The 20,580-nt window shown below is 38.4% G+C and overlaps 1 protein-coding gene across 2 annotated transcripts in view; it reads right to left on the reverse strand.

The window, feature by feature from the left end:
- Window positions 1-769: 769 nt before the first annotated feature.
- The window catches only part of Ube2e3 (ubiquitin conjugating enzyme E2 E3), a 55,039-nt gene continuing 35,228 nt past the window's right edge, over window positions 770-20,580 (reverse strand). For both annotated transcript variants that reach the window (XM_021643323.2, XM_021643322.2), the window contains exons 4-6: window positions 8,479-8,611; window positions 3,857-4,004; window positions 770-1,398 (exon numbers count right to left, since the gene is read on the reverse strand). In XM_021643323.2, coding sequence (XP_021498998.2) covers window positions 1,301-1,398; window positions 3,857-4,004; window positions 8,479-8,611 — 379 coding nt within the window. In that variant the 3' untranslated portion in view covers window positions 770-1,300. The remainder of the gene's footprint in view (window positions 1,399-3,856; window positions 4,005-8,478; window positions 8,612-20,580) is intronic.

Here is a 20,580-nt window from a genome sequence, read left to right on the forward strand (position 1 = left end):
CAATGCTTGCTTTTATCCTAGTAATTAATTTTCATAAATTTTATTATGGTACTATATTTCCATATTTAGGACCAGAAAAGACACTGACCACAGATAATTTATTCCAGGCACAGGGAAAAAAATAGTACAATTATACTGTTTACAATTCTCTTAAGAAAGCTTAGTAATTACAATCTTAAAAGTATACTTAGTAATTATACTGAGAAGTAATTTAACCTCTAGATCCTTACAACTGAGAGTGCCACATCTGCACACTAGCACACCCTCACCTTCAGGGAGAACAGGGTTGTGGGCCTCTGGCTACACCCGCTGGTCATGTAGCACAGTAACAGTAATGCACCAGAAAAGTTCAAGATCAGGATTGAAGGGAAAAGCACCATAAAAAGCAATCACGGCTAGCAATTGTATGACAACATTACCCAACTCTAAACAGAAATCACCAATTTGGAAACAAAATGTCTGTAAGACATGGAGAGTCCTGAACGGCCCAGGACTTCAATTTCAATTCAAATGCTACGTCAATGTAGAACTCAGGTGTTGCTGTTTTCTTAAGACCAATGGTTTAAATGCAGGTTCATATATAGGCCCACTGTATTCTCTCCTTAAAGGAAAAAACTCTACAGACTTAGGATTTTTAAATGTTTTCAATTTAATTAATTCATTCATTTGTACTAGTCCTTAATAATCAATCTCTTGCCGCATCTTTATTTCATCAACAATCATCTCAGACACACCTTCTGACAAGACTTTCAACATTACGACAAGAAACTATGCCTTCAGGAGCATGTTTATTGTGTTTGAGATGATACATCAGTGCTCTCTGAGCTACAAAGGGTAGAAGGAAATCCTCTCATTACAAACTGACAAAGGTAAAACATTTTCACAACAGCATGAACCACATACTCAGAAATAGATCTGGGCTTAATACAAATGACATAATTCCTAGTCATCTACAGCTACTTTTATAACTTCATACAGATAATGAATTAGGCTAAAATGCACTATAATATTTGGTAGACTTCAGGACCAGTATCCTTAGTACATCACAAAATACATTTTGATATCCCAAAGAAGCAAGACTTGCAAGTAGGCATTTTAAACGTAACTAATCTACAGCTACAAAGTTCTACTCTTGATAGCATTTACCTTTTGGGGAGTCTCCCAGGCTCCAAAGGATAAAGGCAGAGAGTAGAATCAGTATAACATATACACAGAAGTCCGTATTGTAAAGGCTATAAAGATCCGCAGCACAGTGGGAAGAGGCCTCCTGCTCCTCCCCACTGCATACAAATTGTGTGAATTATGTTGCGTATCTCTTGGTCCACTGTCTGGCTATCCTGTCATGTTCTGCTCTGTTGGTCAAATACTGAGTGGCTATGCTTCCAACCAGAGGGTCCGCTGGAAAAGTGAAAACGACAGTAAGACATCAGGTGTGTTCTAGACACACGCTTCCAACAAGGCACTAATTAAAACAATTACATTTTAGCAGCATTTTTAATTCAGAATGTTTTGATTTTTCCAAAGAAAATAGTCGAGAAACCTGCTATATAGTTTAATATTCAAAAAAAGAAAGCCCCTTTCAAAGATATCAGCAATTGTAATGGAAGTTTTGGTTTCTTTGTATGTTATATAAAAATGCTTTTGTTTTAATCCAAAGTGTGGGACTTTAGTTTGTCCACACCTGTTAATCATCACATGCAGGGCGTGATGTTTGCCAGGTGATAACAGCCTTCCCTGTGCTCCACGGAGAGGGGTGTGGTCTAGGACTCAGAGTGTAACGAGACAGTGGGGTGTTTGATGGAGCCTGCTGGCTGCATCTGTGGTTGGCGGAGATTGGTACAGAGCCTAAAAGAACCCCTTGATCCTAACTAGCCGGGAGAAGTAAAGGGGTCTGGGTCCCTCTCCCCACCAACTTTTTCTCTCTTCTACTTAAGGTTGGGGGTTTGGTAGAAGGAAGACAGAGGCCTACACACCCCAGATAAAGTAAAGTTTTAAACAAGAGCACCACTTACAGTGGTTTTCCACTATAAGCAGCACATTAATAAATAATGTGTAAGAAATGTACCCCACTCAATAGTTTAAACTTAGTTTTGAGAGTCATACAGGACTACTACATTTGCATTACTCTGACTTCTGTCTCTCCCTGAATTCATGACGGCTTTTGTTATCATTGCTACATACGTGTCTACTCCTCCTTCTGTCCCTCTATCTTCAGTCAATGTGTTTAGTTAGGGCTGATCACTTAAGTACATAACCTATCAGGGACTCGTCACTATAAAATGTGTGTGTGTGTGTGTGTGTGTGTGTGTGTGTTAACTGTCACAATCAATGCAGAACATGATGTGTATATATGTCTATATATATGTGTGTGTGTGTGTGTGTGTGTGTATGTATGTATATATGTTTGTGTGCGCAAACACAAACACTCTTGCTCCCTCAGCAGCCACCGATTGTCTGTAGCTCTTCATTCATGGGCAGGGACTTGTCGAAGGCCTACCCCTTCCCCCCCTCTCACACTGGCATCCAATTACTGACACCTCTGTGCAGGTCTTGCTTAGGCGGCCTCAGATACTCTTTGAGATAGCATGGATGCAGCTTCCCTGTCATGTCATTCTTGACATTTTATTCAACTATGACAGTGTGGTACAAAGAGGCTACATGTTTGTTTTGTTTTGCATCATCTGTGTTAACCTAAGTTTTACATAAAGCTTCCATCTTACAATGCTATTCAGAATGAAATGTTCCCTGCTGGTTAAGCAGTAATGTCTATAATTGTAAACATAAACCACTAAAAACCTTGTCATTTCATTTTAAATAGAATTTTGAGTAAAAGTGGAATCTGAAATTAAAACTTTTATAAGCAAAGTATGTGTACATGGTAGAGAAGTTGTTCCAAACAAAGCCAACACAGACACAGTAAGAGCTTTCCCTTCTGGACACCAAAGACTCAGGATCCTCTCCCTGGCAACAAATGCTTACACCGTCAAGTCATCAGTTATCTATATATATACCTCATATTTAGGACTTAGTCCTGCTGTGTGTATGTGTCTTTTCCAGGCCCTTGTATCCTGACATACTAGAGCTTAGACTGTTGCCATGTGAGTTCATGTGTTTCATTCTATAACAGCTTATCTCTTACTAGGCATTCTGGTTATTTCTAATTTTCTGCTTAAACAGATGCATAATTATCTCTTCCTTCTTGAACCCTCTCTCATATCTAATAGCCAAGCCTGCACAGTAACATGTGAAACTCTAGGTCTAAACATGACTCTAACAAGTCTGCTACCCATGTCCAACTTCTTACTGCATTTCAGAAATTTAGTAATTTATATCATATACTAATAACTTGGACTTATACAGTAACTATCTAGACTGATTCATGAGCTACCACTGTGACGTCCATCACCACTCTATTTAATACCAAAAGGGAGAAACCCTCAGTTACTAGGTAAGTATAATAAAGAACATGGCAGCACAGAAGCAGGAAAGCGAAATCAGAGACACTGCATATCTCTAACAGGAATAGTCTACACAGCCCTACAGCTTGAAAGTTTCATAGCTAAGAGGACAAAAACAATCACAGAGGGCTATGACCTAGTAAACGAAATGAATATTGAGAAACTTTTGGTAATTGTAATGGCATGGGTTCTTCACAATTGGCCTTTGTTTTTGTTTTGTTTTTTTTTTTTTTGAGGGAAGATGTCACCAAGTAGCCTCAGCTAATTACGAAGTCTACAAGTCAACCTCCATACTATCCCTCAACAAATCTTATACTGATCTTCCTAATAATAACATTTACTTCTTATATGCATTAAGCAGAGAAGCCTTATTTGTAGATCTGTAAAGCTCTGCTTACCAGGGTTGCAGTCCGTCAAAAGGGAGCAAATGGAGAGCAAAACCTTGGAAATGGTCAGAGCCGGGCTCCAGTTGTCCTTCAGGATATCCAGGCAGATGACGCCCTGGCTGTTGATGTTGCAGTGATAGATTCTGGTGCGGAAGGTAACCTGCACACATAGACACAGGAGAGAATAAGGCTGTGCCACCAAGTCATCTGAGCAGTAACACACCGCAGGCGATGCTGTCAGCAAACACTTAGCAGTGAGTGCTACTCCTACACTGGGCGTAACAACAAAGTCAAACACTTTTATTGAAAACTATTTGTAAAATATTTTTAAAATCTGAAAAACTACTTTAAAAGTTAAGTAGTTTTATTTTAGTTAAAAGTATTATTTTTTTTGTTTTGTTTTGACTTAACATGGAAAGAACTATAACTGGCTTTATTTAGTTAATGTTTTGTTTTCTTGTGGTTGCTGTTGTTTTGTTTTTGACACCAAGTCCTTAGGCATGTAGGTCTGGCTGACCTGAACTTGCTGTGCAGACCACACTGGATTCAAATTTAAAGTAATCCTTCTGCCTCTGCGTCCTGAGTACTGGAACTATAGGTAACAATGCATACAATGCCAGGCGCTACCCTGGTTTAAGAATGAAGTGAATAGGTGAATAACTGATCAATTAGATTTGCATAAATGACATTATATATGCATGCATATGTGTAGCCATATATCACACACATCTTTGTACATACATGAAGATGGACATACATGAAGATGGAAAGTGGAGAAATGTTTAGGCTTCAAAGGTAATAAAAGATGAACAATTCTTTAAAGGTCAGGTCAGCCTCTAGTGAAAATATTACTATCACCAACTGAGGCAAACGTCATGCTATGTCAGAACACAATGAAGGAGGAGGGCCACAGCAGCATCTGTTACCTTCCTTTCTCTTAGTCACGCTCCTACAGTTGCTTCAGTGTCTAGCTAGACCCTGACAGAAAAAGGCAAGGGTTTTAGCTACTGGATCATAGAAACTGATATATTTTTCTCAGGAACATATACTGCATGTTTCTAAGGAAATGCAAAAAGTAGTGGAGAGGTAAATTCATCATTTGAACATGTAGAGGAAAAAAGAAATCACTATCTTAAAATTAGCAGTGTATTGTGAGCTTCAAAGAAGAATCTGGGAATAGGAAGAATATTCCAAAAGTGCCGTTGGGTAGGAAGAGTGTAGGAGCACACAAACATACTACCCAGTGATGGCCTAGTCAGGGCTACAGAGAAAACTATGATAACTGCAAGAAGTTATATATGAATGCAGAGATCTGAATTATAACTAGTCAACACACCAGGTTTCAAAACCAGAATGTAAAAGAGCTTATTAATAATATTTCTAAGAATATTACTTATTACATGCTGAAATAGTAACACTCTGGCTATACAGGGTTAAATGTACCATTAAAATTAATTCATGGTTAGTTCCATTTACTTTTTTACTTAATATGGCTATGGAAACTGAAAATTGGACATGTACTTAGTACTGTGCCACTGTGCCACTATGCTTCTATTAGACACTGTTGTTCAAGAATATAGAAGCAACACATGCCTGTCTAGATGACTGATAGCTGATTACTTAAGAAATAGAAATTATTTTCAAATACAATGGATTATTAAATTCTTCCAGCTACCAATAGTAACTAAACAAATTAGTATCCATTAACAGATTTTCTGTTGCTCTTTAGGAAGTTTAATACTTTATGTGAACTTCAAAAATGATATAGAGAAGCCGGGCGGTGGTAGTGTAATGTAAATCTTTAATCCCAGCCCTTGGGTGGCAGAGACAAGTGATCTCTCTGAGTTCGGGGTCGGCCTGGTACACAGAGCACATTCCAGGGTAGCCAGAGATACAGAGAAACCCTGTCCAAACCAAAACCACCCCCCCAAAAAAAAAACTAAAAAGAAATAGCCACTTTTAATACCAACAAACCACAAATTTTATATATGTTTCATTTAGGCATAGGATTTATGAATAAAAAGAAATCTATCTTAACATTAGCAATTTACATATGCAACACACTGGAACTTCATAGCATTCTAAATCTATAAACAGCTATATATTAATAAAAATGTCAAGTTATATACAGGACTATAGTTCAAAGCCCTTCTGCCAGACAATTCCACTAATGGAGCTATGAAAAATGTAGGCATCTTTTAAATTACATTATTTTCTCCTTTCAATAAAATACCATACAAATATATCCTGATAACTTTCTTCCTCTATCTCGCTAAAATGTTAAAACTAATTTCCAATAAGAAAAATCTCACATGTGGAAATCTCACATAAGTAGACATAAAATTTGCTAAAGGTTTATTATACAGAAAACAACCAAAGGATGAAAACTGAGCAGCTGATAATAAGCTGTCATTAAAAATATACCTATCTCTCAATGAGGATCCAAATTGTGGCACTATATCATGAGGGCTCTGACCCTTTGACTTAGCAAGCACTGTAGACCTTAAGAGCTTCTAAAGATAACTTTCAGGATCTTGAATTCAAATCGACCAAACACTCCATGCTGATGCAGGAACAGAGAGTCACTCTGCAAACTGACAGAGGGAGGGGTTGTCGAGGACATCCACATTGCTCACTGAATGTAGAGTCCAACCTGGTATCTGCTTGGTGCCTTCACCCCTACATTCTAGTCAGTCTCTTTGGCACAGGAAGATTCTCTATAGGCTACAAAAAACAAAACAAAACAAAACAAAAAACAAACAAACAAACAAAAAAAAACCTGGACACCAACCCAACCCCAAAAGGTCGACCTACAATTCATCCTGCCTGCAAGATGTGCTGGGGCAAAGGTGGCACAGAACACATGGGAGTGGCCAAGCAATGCCCAGCCGAACTTCAGGCCCACAGAGGAAGCCTATGCCCCATATTGCCTGGATGGCCAGGACCCAGAGTGGACAGCCCGAGACCTAGGCAGGGTAGAACCAAACACAACCAGCAAACCAAAAACAAACACAAACCAATGAAATGACTCCCGATGGTACTCTGCTATGCTCACAGATTAGTGCCCTGTCCACTTGTCATCAAAGGCTTCCTCCAGCAGCAGATGGGAGCAGGTGCAGAGATCCACAGCCAGGAATGTGGAAAGAGTCTACACTGGAGGCCTCCATAAGGTCCTTCCCCTCTCCCAGAGACTGAAACAGCAAGCAAGGGGCCAGAAGAGGTTTGCACCAAGTCCTCTGTGTGTGTTTGGCTGTAGTATTTTTGGGAGACTCCTAACAGTGTGAGTGGCTGTATGTGACTCTTTTTGTTCTTGGGACTCTTCTCCTCCAACTGGGTTGCCTTGTCCAGCCTCAATATGAAGGCTTTCACCTTGTTTTATTGTACCTGGTTTTGTCCTACTGCGCTCTCTTCTCTTGGAGGCCTGCTCTTTTCTGATGAGGAAATGGAGAGGGAATAGATGGGGGAAGGAGAAGTGTATGTGTATGGGGCTGTAGGCTGGGAGAAGTGGAGGGAGGAGAAACTGAACAGGATGTATACGACAGAAGATGCTATTTTCAAAAGAGAAAAGACAGAGAGACCAAGCCACCACCTTGTCTGTAATTTAAGGTAACCACCACTAGGTGGGACTACTGTTACAGTGTTAGAGAGTAATTTCCAGAGATGTCCTTTCTAAAAATTAAGACACATGGATGTGCATGCACACACATGCACACACATGCACAGAATTGAAAATGACAAGACAGATATGATGTATGGACATATAGGTAAGGTAAATATATAGATACACACATACAGATATACATTGAATCATTACATATATTTGAAAAGTTTTAGGATTTAAGAAGAAGCATTTCACACGTATAAAAGTCAGAAACTTTGTCTCTTTTTCTTGTATTTGTTTGTTTTGCCCTAGTTTGTTTTGTTTTTACTTTATCTAGTTTTATTCTTATTTTATTTTTAGATACCCACTTATATACGAAGAAAAGCATTTTACTAGCTTGTGGCTATCGCTTTGACAGCCTTCCTGATTCCTCTGTAACAAACTCAGCCACACAGACTAAAAGCTCTAGGGTCTTTACTTGACTTTGGTAAAATGAGCAGTCAGAAGAAGTCCATCCAATAAGCATCAAGTTTAAGCTCTGCAGAGGCACAGCTTTCTGTTACTCAGCTGACACTCCACTTAAATGAATTAAGAAGGAAGAAGTGAGCCTGCCACTCTTTCATTTTGTATTACAATCACAGAGGACACAAAACAAGTATGTAAGTATTGGTTTTTTTTTTTTCTATAGTATTCTAGTTTTTGCTTATCTATGCATAAAGACAAAATTTTTGTTAACCTATTTCTGAAAGCTGTCAATCAGGTTTATTTCACAGAGGAAGTTTCGGTTAAGTTTACATTTATGTTTTACTCACTTTTAGTTTTACTTACTAAGAACAAAGCATATTGAATATAAAATTATTTTTAAAAGGCAGATGTCAGTGTCTTTTGGCTTTAAAATAATTGGTTCTGAGTTTCCATATTAGTTCATAAACCACAATGAAATAAAAATTATTACATTAATATATATATAAATTCTAGAATATGTGGGTTTGGAGAAGGATAAATATGAATCAATGCACATCTAGATTCTTACCTTTGGTGGCTTAAATGGATAATCTGAAGAAAATGTGATATCCAGAAAAAAAACACCACCTTCATATACAGAACCTGGTGGACCAAGTATAGTTGACCTCCATTCATAAATGTTATCTCCTTTAGGCCCAGCACTATTTGAAAGAAATTAAAAATCAATATACAGATCTATAATAATGTATGTTAATACCTTAAGATAAATGCAAAACTAGAGGTTAAATAAGCAATAAGCAATCTACAGCAACACAACTAACCAGATGTGCACATGCACACATGCATAAACTTTTAAGTATTCCAAATAAACAGAAATTTTACAATGAAAATACAAAGACCATATAAATTTAATGGATAACTCTTGCCAGTGTTTTGCTATTTGCCTAATCTCCCTCTTTCACCAACCCCTCCACATACACATATGAACACTTACTAATGTAAGTTGCTTATATTGTTATCCTTTCCATGTAAAAACTTATATGTACTCTTCCAAAACATAATTTACAAGTCAATAGATTTAATCTCAACAATGTCACCCACACTAATCCATAATTTGCATGATGAAACTGTCAACTAATTTTTAATATACTTAATTTTCTTCCCACATAAAAGATGCAGTCTTGGGGTCAAGACAAATCTTATCTTACTCTTACACTTTTAATCTATTCCAAGACAAGATTTTACTATGTAAACCCAAACTGGCCTAGAACTTGCAATCATCTTGCCTTGCATCTGAAGTGCTGTAACTGCAGGCACAACCGATCATGTACACCTCACCACACCCACTTATGCCTTCTTTCCTCTAGCGTGGGTCCTATCAGAATTTCATTTTTCTGACTTTAGGTGGGGGGAGGCAGAATATAGTCCCTCAAAAAATGTGCAGCATCACCTGATTTTGTCTGTACTTCTCTCATAATTAGACTCAAGCAATATACTCCTAAGGAAAGAAGTAAATAAGAGACATGCATTTTTGTAGTCATGACATTTTAAAGCACATAATTTGGTATCCTATCCCTCACTGGTGATATTAAGCTTCACCCACTAAAGATGCTTTCCAAATTTCACACTATTTAGTTACTATCTGTTCTGCAACCAATAGGTACTCTTTGGTTAGATTACAACTATGCAAGTACCTTTGTCTTCATTCAAATTTCTCCTCTAGATTTAACATTCATGTGGAATTCTCGGACATTGGCATTATGATTTTCTACTCCAGTTCTTCTTCCACATTTAACAACTGCCTTGAGCCCTGACCTTACGCTTATTTAAATGGTATGTTACTGATATGGTCTCATAAAGCATTATCTTTCCAGTGCTTTATAATTATTATTGCATTTAATTATTTTGGTGCTTGAATCATCATAGATTTGCCCAGTGGGAGAGTCTACAAAACAGCTCCAACATGCTTTGAACATGCTGGCATCATTTTAGAGTATACTCCAACATGCTTCTAAAATGTCAGTGTCATTTTAAAGCACAATTTTTTTTTCCCTCCAGGCACAAGAAAATGTTTTAGCCTTTCAGCCCTGGAATCAGCTTCAGAAACCATGGGTCCTTGGTAGGGGAATGTTAAGAAATTAAGACTTGAATTCTAATGAACCATACAAACATCTTAATGGAATGTGCTCAACATCAGTATCATTTATGAAATAAAAATGTAAAAGGACAATATAATCTAAAATCATAATTTTTGGTTAGTAACCTAACTCTGAGTCCTGTAAACACTGTTCAAACACACCTTAGAAATTGTCATTTTCCTCCATTTGTTTAAAGTTTCATTTTCTCCTTAGTCATGTGCATATGTGAGTGGGGTGGGCAGGGAGGCCATGCACCCATGAGTGAAGGAACCACAGAGTCTAGGAGACTATGTTATTCTCTCTGAAGTTCTGGGCCACTTGATATGGGTGCTGGGAGTCAGGCTCGGTCCTCTGCAAAGGCGGCAGGTGTCCTTAATAACCAAGACATCTCACACCTAGTTTTCTCAAGGTTTCTACATTGCAAATTATCCTGGCTTTCTAAACATGTATGTATGTATTTTTTGTTCTTTTAAACTACCTTTCAATTTAGAAATGATCTGGAGGTCCTATTGAAGTACTGCAACCATATTAATAATAAGGCACCAGTTTAACTACATGTTATTAATTCCACAAAAGTGATGCTGCAAAAACTAGGAAACTTCAAATGACAAGATCTCAACGTAGGTTAGTCTACAGTCCTCAAGTGCTTTCCATTTGCACCTCTAATTTCACTGTGGCTTCTCTGTTCTCCAAACAGACTTTGCAAATACTTGTTTAAGTACCCAAAGATAAGCAACTTCCAAATAACCAAATTGCCTCAGATGACTGAACAGAGGTCAGTTGATGTCAGTCTTTTTAATGGACTGCAGAAGTGAAGACAGAAAAGATGGTGCTTTGGACAAATCTACCAGCCCTTGAAGAAGGATCCATCTTAAATCCCATTACCTGGTAGAAAAGCTAAGATTCCCACCATGAAATTGAATTAATTCTAAAGTTTGCTTTTTCCCCTCTTATGCTGCATGAAAAAGGGTTCCTTTAACACTATTACATGAGGATATTAACATAACAGAAGCACCTAGCCTAAGGAGTCTATTTTCATTTCCTTTAAGGCATCTTTTGGAATAGAGAGAGGCTGGGACAGACCCACCAAGAGGTTTGAAGATGAAGAGCATCAGGACTGAGTCCATTAACTCAGAGCATGTCACAAGCTAGCAGCACCCCTGCCAATGGGGTCTCACAGCTGAGTGGAAAAAAAAAGGGGGGGGGTGAAAACGGCCAACCATTTCCCTTTATTATGACCTCTGTGCTTTCTATTTCTCTCCCTTCCACAGGACAGATGCACACAACCTTCCTTCCACTTTGCCTTACATCATCTACCTTTGTCTTTAAGGTGAACAACATCCACATGAATCCAGCAATGCCATTTCCCCACACCAAACTAAGAGACAAACTGTTTCTTTATTCTTTCCAGCTTTTAACTCAATCAGCGTTCCTTTAATAGAACAGTCCTTGAAAGTGTCTTGTCACCTCCAATTTCTCTACTTCTGTTTCTAAAGTAGTTTCAAACTGAATATCTTTCCTCATTTTTCTATAGAAACAACTCTCATCTAAGGTCAACAATGACATCACTGATGGGCTCAATGGTAATTTCTCATGCATCAACTAACTAACATTTAAAGCACTAAGTCAACTGAGTGATGAGCCAGCAGCTGAGAGCGCTGGCTACCCCGCAGAAGACTAGGTTCAGTTCTCAGCACCTACATGGTGACTCATCACCATTTGTAGCTCCAGTTTCACAAAGTGTCAATGCCTTCTTTTACCCTCAGCAGGCACTGCATGCACTCAGTGCATATACATATATGAAGGAGAAACACTTGCCCATAAGATAAAAATAAATGTTTAAAAAGATAAGACCATAAAACTAGTTAAACCAGATACTCTGCATATCAAATTAGGTAGACTAGTGTCAAATGTCAATTCTTCTAACTTTCACCTCTGTATCAGTGATGTTCAAAGAAAAAAAAATGACAATAAACTCTTGTATGGATATCAACAAATTGATTCTAAAGTTTATGTGGAGAAAAACACAGAATATTTACTCACGAAGGAAGGAACAAAGACAGGCACTACCCCAATTTGAAGACTTACAATACAACTACAAATAAAGCATATCAGTGTGTATAAGTGAAAGAGAGAGCAAAAGAACAGAATGGAAATCAGAGGGTCACCAAAGATAGTTAATCTTTGTCGGTGCACACATAACAACAGAAAAAAAGTAGCTTTTCAACAAAGGGTACAGAACTACTTACTGTAGTAAAGTAAAATGAAAGCGGCAATGCAAAATGTCTAGACTCCCCTGTTTTTGCCTGTGGAGAATTCACTTCGGAGGATAATCTGGCAGTTTCATAGAGACTAAGCACAACTTGCCATATGACCAGCAATCACATTTATTGCTGTTTAGCCCGGAAACTGGAAACTCAACACAAAAACCTATATATAGCAGGAATATTCACAATCGTGTAAACTGGAAAGCAACCAAGACATATTAATAGAACTAGAAGCTGCTACATCTAGATGATGAAATATTAGTGCAAAAGAGCTCAACCACACAAAGACACAGATGTACCTTAAATCCACATTACTTGATCAAAAAAAGATAACTTGAAAATCTATATACTACTACATACTGCAAGATTTCAAACATATCCCATCCTGAAACAGGCAAAACTATGGAGGGAGTACAAATATGTCAGCAGGTACCAAAGGGTAGCTAGACACTGACGTGACAGCTGGATAAATGTATCACTATATATGTGTGAAAATCCATAAACTGTACAGCATCAAGAATAAGGTACCTTGTAAACTAGGAACTATGTGTGGCAATGCATGTTTGAAGCAGGTTCACAGACTGTAACATACAGCACCCACACCACTGGTGTGGCGAATGCCAACAAAGGCAGTTTAACGGAGGCAGGAGGCAAAGAGGGAGATGTTAATGCTGTAGTTTCTACTGAACTTTGCTATGAATCTAAAACTGCTGTAAGAATAAAGTAAAATATTTATTTAAAATAAAAATTGTAGAACTTATAAAAATTTCTATGCTGATGCAAAAAGTACTAAATATTTTTCAAGTCTTGGTTTATAAAAGGAGTTTCTGAATTACAAACAGATGCACTCCAAAGTTATGTCTTAAAACTAGGTGTTTTGGACTCTGGAAGCATTCTAACCATCATACTATAAATGAAAGTTTCTATACCTGCTTTCCCCCATAACAGTAAGTGAATAAATGCATGTAAATTTTTTTAGTTAGCAATACTAAAAACAAGGTTTTTCATGCTACCTGGTTAAGCATTTAGAACCACATTGTCCACACTACCTCAGTTTAACCAGCATGGCTTCAAGTTCACATAGTTGGCAAATATTCACTCTGGCCTCTGAGCTTTCCTACTCTTCCAAATACAACTTTATAGCTCAGGACAAACGAGACAAAAAGAAAGATTCTAATCAAAGAACAGAAGGCCAAAAGAAAAGATTCTTGCTTAACGATTAGAAGATGAAAGATAGAGGACACGGGCCTGTCCAAGTGATGAATGTGGGCCATGAACAGGGAGGGAAATGGACAGCTGATCAATCAACCTGAGGCAGGAAAGAAGTCAGGACAGGGGACAGAAAGTTAGGGCACTGCTCAGCAAACATGTCACAGCAAGGATGAAAGGGAAAAAGTTTCTTCTGTGACAGAAGAGACAAAGGAAGCAGGACGAGGACAGTAGAGAAGGGATAGACCTACATGAGGGCACATCCCTGCAGCCATGGGGAGAACTGGGCCCAGGGATGGCTTGGAAACCAAGATCTGGGCTAGACACAGGAAAACATCTATAGCTATTAGCCAACCAGTAAAAAAGACAAGCCAATGGACGTGTTAGTGTTAATAATATGCGTGGAAATAAAATATATTCTCATTGGTGACTATTTCTAAAAGCACTCAGGCCATTTCCAGAAATAAGTTAGTAAGTCAATGCCTCAAACTTCCAGCAACCCCGGCCTTTACTTCTAAGTGCTAAGACTGCAGGAGTGTACCACCACACCAGCCTACACTGGCCTCAAATCTACAGCAGTTTTGCTTCAGCTTTGTGACAGGACTGTAATCAGGTGCCACCACTTCTAGCTTAATCTGTTCTTGACATCACCAAGATCCTATTCATATCATGTTAAAGGTCAGGTTTCTTTTTTTTAATTTATTTTTATTTTTTTACAATATATTAATTTTATATCCGGATTGAAGCCCTATCCCTCAACTCCTCCTGGTCCGACCCTCCCTCCCCCTTCCCCCCATCCTATTATCTATCCCCTTCCCCTAGTCCACTGAAAGGGGGAGTTCTCGATTCCCTGCCATCTAACCCCAGTCCATCAAGTCTCATCAGGACTTGGGTCCTCTTCCTCTGTGGGCTGGCAAGGCCCTATCGCCAAAGGAAAGTGATCACAGAGCAGGCAACCAAGTTCATGGTTGCCCTGCTCTCCTTACTAGGGAATCCACATGGTGAGCTGCCTATGGGTTACATCTGAGCAGGGGGTCTAGGTCCTCTCCATGCAACAGTCCTTGGTTGGTGCATCAGTCTCTGCAGTCACCACTGGGCCCCGATTTTTTTAGCTTTGTTAGTCTCCTTATGGAGCTCCTGTCTGCTCCGGGTCCCTCTATTCCCCCCTTTTTCCATAAGACTCCCCACACTCTGGCTGTGAGTCTCAGCATATGCGTCGATCCCTTATCAGGTCAAGCCTTTCAGAGGACCTCTATGATCCTCCTAACAGGCTCCCATCCTGTCCCCTCTCTTCCAACCACTTCTGCTATCTAACCTGTTTTCCCTTCTGAATGAGATTTAAGCATCCTCCCTAGCTTCCTCCTTGTTTAGCTTCTTCATGTCTGTAGATTTTAGTATGTTTATCCCATATTATATAGCTAATATCCACTTATAAGTGGATATATACCATATGTGTCTTTCTGGTTCTGAGTTACCTCCCTCACTTTTTTAGTTCCATCCATAAAGATCAAGTTTCAACAAGGCATTTCCACTTCAGACTAAGTTATCTCAATGGTTAATTTATACTTTTGAGTATCTCCTTCATTTTCATGCGCAATGTGTCTGGTCCTCGATTACCTTTCCTTTCTACATCTTAATAACATTTTAGTAATAATCCTAAATAGCAGAGAAACAAACATTTCACAATTATAAATCAGCCTTAATTAGGTTTTTTAAAAAAATCACATTATTTGTACACTGCCTACAATTACAGAGAAATACATTATGTGGAAATATAGCTAATGCCTGTAAAATTACTGCAAAAATATTTTTACTTAGAAGACGTATAAGCTTCAAAATAAATTGAACATGACGCTGACCCCTAAAACTGAAACGAGTTTAGAAGGAACAGTATTAAAGGCTAGCTCATCTATTCACTTAAATAAACACTTCAAAAAAGTTCTCTATATAATATATCAGAATTTATATGTATCTGTCCTTAAAGGACACTTCAGAATTGGTTATTTCATTTAAAATGAATCATCCTGGAATAAACACTGATCACTATTAACATCCCTAAACTAGGCAGTAACTCCTAACACTGCCACATTCCACAAGGAAGCAATTACTACAACCTTTGTGTGAAGTTATGGAAGAGAAGGAAGATATCAGAAGGAGGAAGGAAACTTAAATTAGATAAATATTTAGGGATTTATATAGTAAAATAAAAGTTTTCTATTTTATAGTAAAACAAAAAGTTCTCCGAAGTCTTCCAGTCAGTGGCATACATTTCAGCGATTAAGGTAATGTTCAAGAAATAAATGGTTTCGCCTTTATACGTAACTCTCTTCTGTAATGTGTTTTCTCAGTTCCAGAACCAATGACTCACTCTACTGTCCTGCCACAGGAGTGGGCTCCGAACTATGTCAGAGACCACCTAAATGTGCTTCGATGTCAGCGCACAAGCACAGGTCTTCTCAAACTACGAACTGCCCTGTACCAGCAACATGCTTTATACAAATTACTGTGAAATGCCATGTAACCTCCTGGCTCTTTCGTAAATGTGACACATAAAAAGCAGTTATATTTTTTTGGGGACCTAGTCTTTTTGGCACATATCAAGAGTGAGGCATATACACTGCTGTTATCTTTCTTCCCAATCCCGACAATGTTGTATGGCGGTTTACAAGAAGAAAAGTGGTACTGATTTTCATAGGGATTAGAATCAACATGTTTTAAATTTGCACTCAACACACACACATGCATGCTCGCACATGCTGCTTGCAAGGTCATTTTCATGAAGGAACTAATACTTCTGGCAGCTAGGTGTACACATAAAGACGAATAGACTCAAAATGTACTTATGGAACCTGCCTAAAGATGCACCAAAAAATGCAAAGCTTTCTTCTTGGGCCAGTATTACCATATCATCTTTGATCTAAACCATGCAAAGCTCACACTTTGTCTACCTTGACATTCATCATACATATACAGTTGTACATAGTAATGAGAAATGCTTTAGAAAATAGTTTAGAATCCCAGCCCTGATACAAGTCACTACAGACTACATTTGTATAAGTCAGGTGAAATACTTGTAGAAACAGTCTTTCAAAAGACATGAAACAATTTTTCAAGCCTAACCCCAATTAGTTCAACAACATTTCAGTGTCTAGGAAATAATGCTCAAAGGACAAATTAAAAAGACAGAAAGTCAAATTATCAGCATCTGTAACTATACTCAAGTCTCTCACACTCACTGCAGCTTGTGGTATTAAACTTAAAATACTTTCCTGCAAGAATAACTACTCTTTGATAACCCTAGATTTTCTCACTAAAGGAGATATCAAAACTCCCTTCCTGCATTTAAGTTTCCCTCTGTCCATCACTCTCCTATTTATAAGGTGAAGCCTATACAGTTCTAACTTTACCAAAACACAGGACCAAAAAATGAGAAAAGAACTTTGTTTATCAATGAGTTGTTCACTTTTGTAAATGATTACTGACAGCTGGGATTTGGAACATCCCTAACATAAAAGACAGATTGCATTAACTACATCCAATGCTTACATGGACATGAGTGACCTCTACTGGAAACCTAAGAAAATTCCTCCCAAATTTCCTAAGGAAAAACCACATGTCTCTACTTCTTCCCAAACCTCAAAGTTTTAGGTGAACAGCTGCTACTGTAAAGAACTGTAGGAAAAGCTGTCTTTCTCTATGTTGACAATGAATTATATCTTCATTATTTATTAAGAATAGATAACGTGAAGACAACTGCAGAGGCGATGGTTAGATAAATGACATAGGAAAATAAGCCGAATACAGAGGAAGACCTAGAGATTTGCTGGTTGTTTCTAATTACTTTCTATTCCTACTCTCCTCCTACGCAGAATGTCTTTTTTAAAAATGAACTTGTAAATGTTGGTGAAAAGTTATCAGTTTTTACTACAACTAAGCAGCCAGAGTACAGCTTATTCATCCATATTGTGGTTTGCAAAAATGAATCCACAATGAATTTAATCTTTATAATTATAAATGACACAAAGGCCCCGGTGTCAAGACTATAGCCTACCTGAGAATAAAGACCCTAGTTAAATAAACCCACAACACACAAAGCAGAAATGTGACATGTATTAGAAAGGAGAAGTTTGCTTGCTTAGTGCCAGGGCATATGAACCTGTTAGGAAGATGAGAAATGACTAGCTTAGGAGCAAACAGTGGGTAGGAAGGATGCTTGAGACCAACAAGAGTTAGTTGGTGAGAAGTAAAGACTTAGAAAGACTGAGTGGCATATGCAAATACACAGCAGCAACAGGGAGGCCAAGTGAACAACAGCAGAACCTGGAAATCAAGACCATGCGGCAGAATTCATTGAAGCATGGTCTCTGGTGGAATGCCAGAGGGCTATGGCAGAGAGCACACGGCACAGTAAGTGGCTCACCTAAGCAGACAGGAACAGAAGCAAGACAAAGACAAGACAATGACCACACAACCTCCTTATGAAGCACACTCCTGATTGCAGTGTCATCCAAGGACTGAGCCACAGTTCTGTCGAGGGTCGGCACTAACTTTCTTCTACTTGCTGTGTATTATTGCAATAATAATAAGTTAAAGATAGACTATGAGGAAAGAAATTATCACACCTACATAAAAAATGCCAGGCATGGCCCTGTGTACTTGTAACCCCAGATTCTGGGGTGGTGTGTGTCAGGGCAGGGACAGGCAAATTTATCCCAAGAACTCAGCAAAGGCCAGCCTAGCCCAAAACTGCAAGCTTCAGGGGTGGTGTCAAAGAAAGGAAGGGGAAGAGCCACAGAAAAAAGACACACCGTAGACCCCATAAGCTCCACTTGTACACAGGCGCGTATGAACACACCACCAATCAACTGAACTTTGCAGATGGCGACAGTGAAAGGAATAGTTTATAACTTTGTGAATTATGCAACTGAGAAGACAAAGATGCCACTCACCATAATGTAGAAGTTAGTTTTGATATGTGGTATAAAAAGCCTTTGAAATATCCAAGAAATCCATGCATCAAAGAGACATACACAGATAACTAAGTAATGTGTGTGTGTGTTGTGTGTGTAGCCTGCACTGCAGCACACAACAAAATTTTTGAGACCCTGGCACCTGGGTAGCGAAATAGAAATCCTAATGGTGGAATAAGACAGCCTTGAGAAACATCACAGAGAAATAAGAGATGACACAGCAGGTCCATGACGGATATGTAATAGAAAGGGATCACTGTCACCATCCTAAAAAGATGAGAGCAAATCAAAGGAAATTTCAATTGCATAAAGGTTAGAAAGGGCTGTTATGTATTAAGAGGAGCTAAGTGAAGAAATAAAGTACTCCGGTGCAACCCTTTAGACACAGGTTAAGAAGGAGGAAACGTCCATGCACGGTCTCTTTACAGAGAACCAGGTGTTCTACAGTAAAAAGGAAATCCACTTTTTCCTGCTCATCTACCCTGAATTGTCTGATGGTTAGTTAGAACATTCGGTGGTAAAGAAGCACTGCAGAAGAAAAGACTAAGCCATAAAAATATCAAACAGAATTAACTTCTACAGCATACGTTAAAATCCTGAGTCCTAAATCCAAGGAAAGATTCCCTAATGATAAATTACACAGGCTGCTAGGAGATTTTAGGCATCTTGGCTACCAAAGACATCTTATCTTCCTTCTATCCATTTATTGCACTAAGGGTCCATCCCAAAGTTTATCTTATTTTTAACACAAGTCAATTATACTTGACAGGTGTGTCATCTACACTTTCCAGATTCTATTCTGAGACAAGCTCTGTTGAGTAAAATACAGGCAGCTGCTGGTGAACATGCCAAGCTCAAGCGCTGCTTATAGTGAAAGTCAGTGGTGGTATGAATAAGATGTCTCCATTGTTTGAGCATCTCATCACCTGGTCTAGCAGGTGTGGCCTTGTTGGAGAAAGTAAGTCATTTGTTTTGAGAGTTTAAAGACTCGAGCCATTTCAAGTTTGTTCTTTTTACTTCCCGCTCTGCAGTGGGCGTGACCCCTCAGGCTGTGCTCCAGCGGCCATGCTGCCCCATGCTGCCACAATCACCCTCACGGGCAAGTCCTATCAATCTGAAACCTTAAGTCAAAGCAACCCTTAATCATGCTGTGTTATCAAAGCAACAGAAAAGAACTAGAATAAAAGCCTAAACACACTCTAATAGCACCTATTTGTGGAGCACTGTTTTCATTTTTAACCTGTTTGATTCATGAAGACTAAGTCTGAAAATATAGCTTTAACCAAAAACTGTGCCATATACTAACTTTTGTCTAAAATATGATGCTTAAATAAAAATGAAATACAAAAGACTTTCAAAATTTAACACATTTCTTATTTACTGTATGCTTTATTGGGGATTATCTTCCTCCATGGGAAGTTATACTGACATAATAAAACTAATTTGTAATAACATGCAATTATAAAGCTTCAGCAATGGTACTCAGAAAACTCAGTGTTAATGATTCTCAGTAACATTTATTAAGTATCTACCATGTGACAGATACCTTTCAAGTTTAGATAACTTAAAAAAATGGTGATGACTATAAGAGACAATGCATGTCTATTCTCATGGGGACTATATACACAGTCTAAACAAAATTATCAACATAAAAAAATTCAAGGTAAGTTCAAAGCCAAAGCCATGTTAATAAACAGAGCATCTCCCCAAGTAAGAGGACACTAAAAACAGTACTAGCAAATTGATTCTGTATTTTTCCCCCAGAACATGTCCAAAGCACAGCTATATTGTCATCATCAACATTATTTCATTCAAGTAACACAAGGGTATAACAGTGAAAAAAAGTCAACACAGGAAATACCCCAGAACTAAGTTCACTGATGGTGCTACTATTATGGCCACAACCTTGGCTATGAGGTGGAATCAAGTGGAGAATGCTGCAATTCATTACTCCCAATCCCTGCCACCCGAGTTCCAGAAGTTCTGACTTAAGGATCTGAGTTACAGAAAGATTTCATCAGGCGTTATAAAGTGAAGCAATATGATTCAACATTAAGAAGAGGAGACCTAATACACATGATGAATA

This window comes from Meriones unguiculatus, chromosome 8 (assembly GCF_030254825.1).
Source record: "Meriones unguiculatus strain TT.TT164.6M chromosome 8, Bangor_MerUng_6.1, whole genome shotgun sequence".
In the NCBI taxonomy this organism is placed as follows: domain Eukaryota; kingdom Metazoa; phylum Chordata; class Mammalia; order Rodentia; family Muridae; genus Meriones; species Meriones unguiculatus.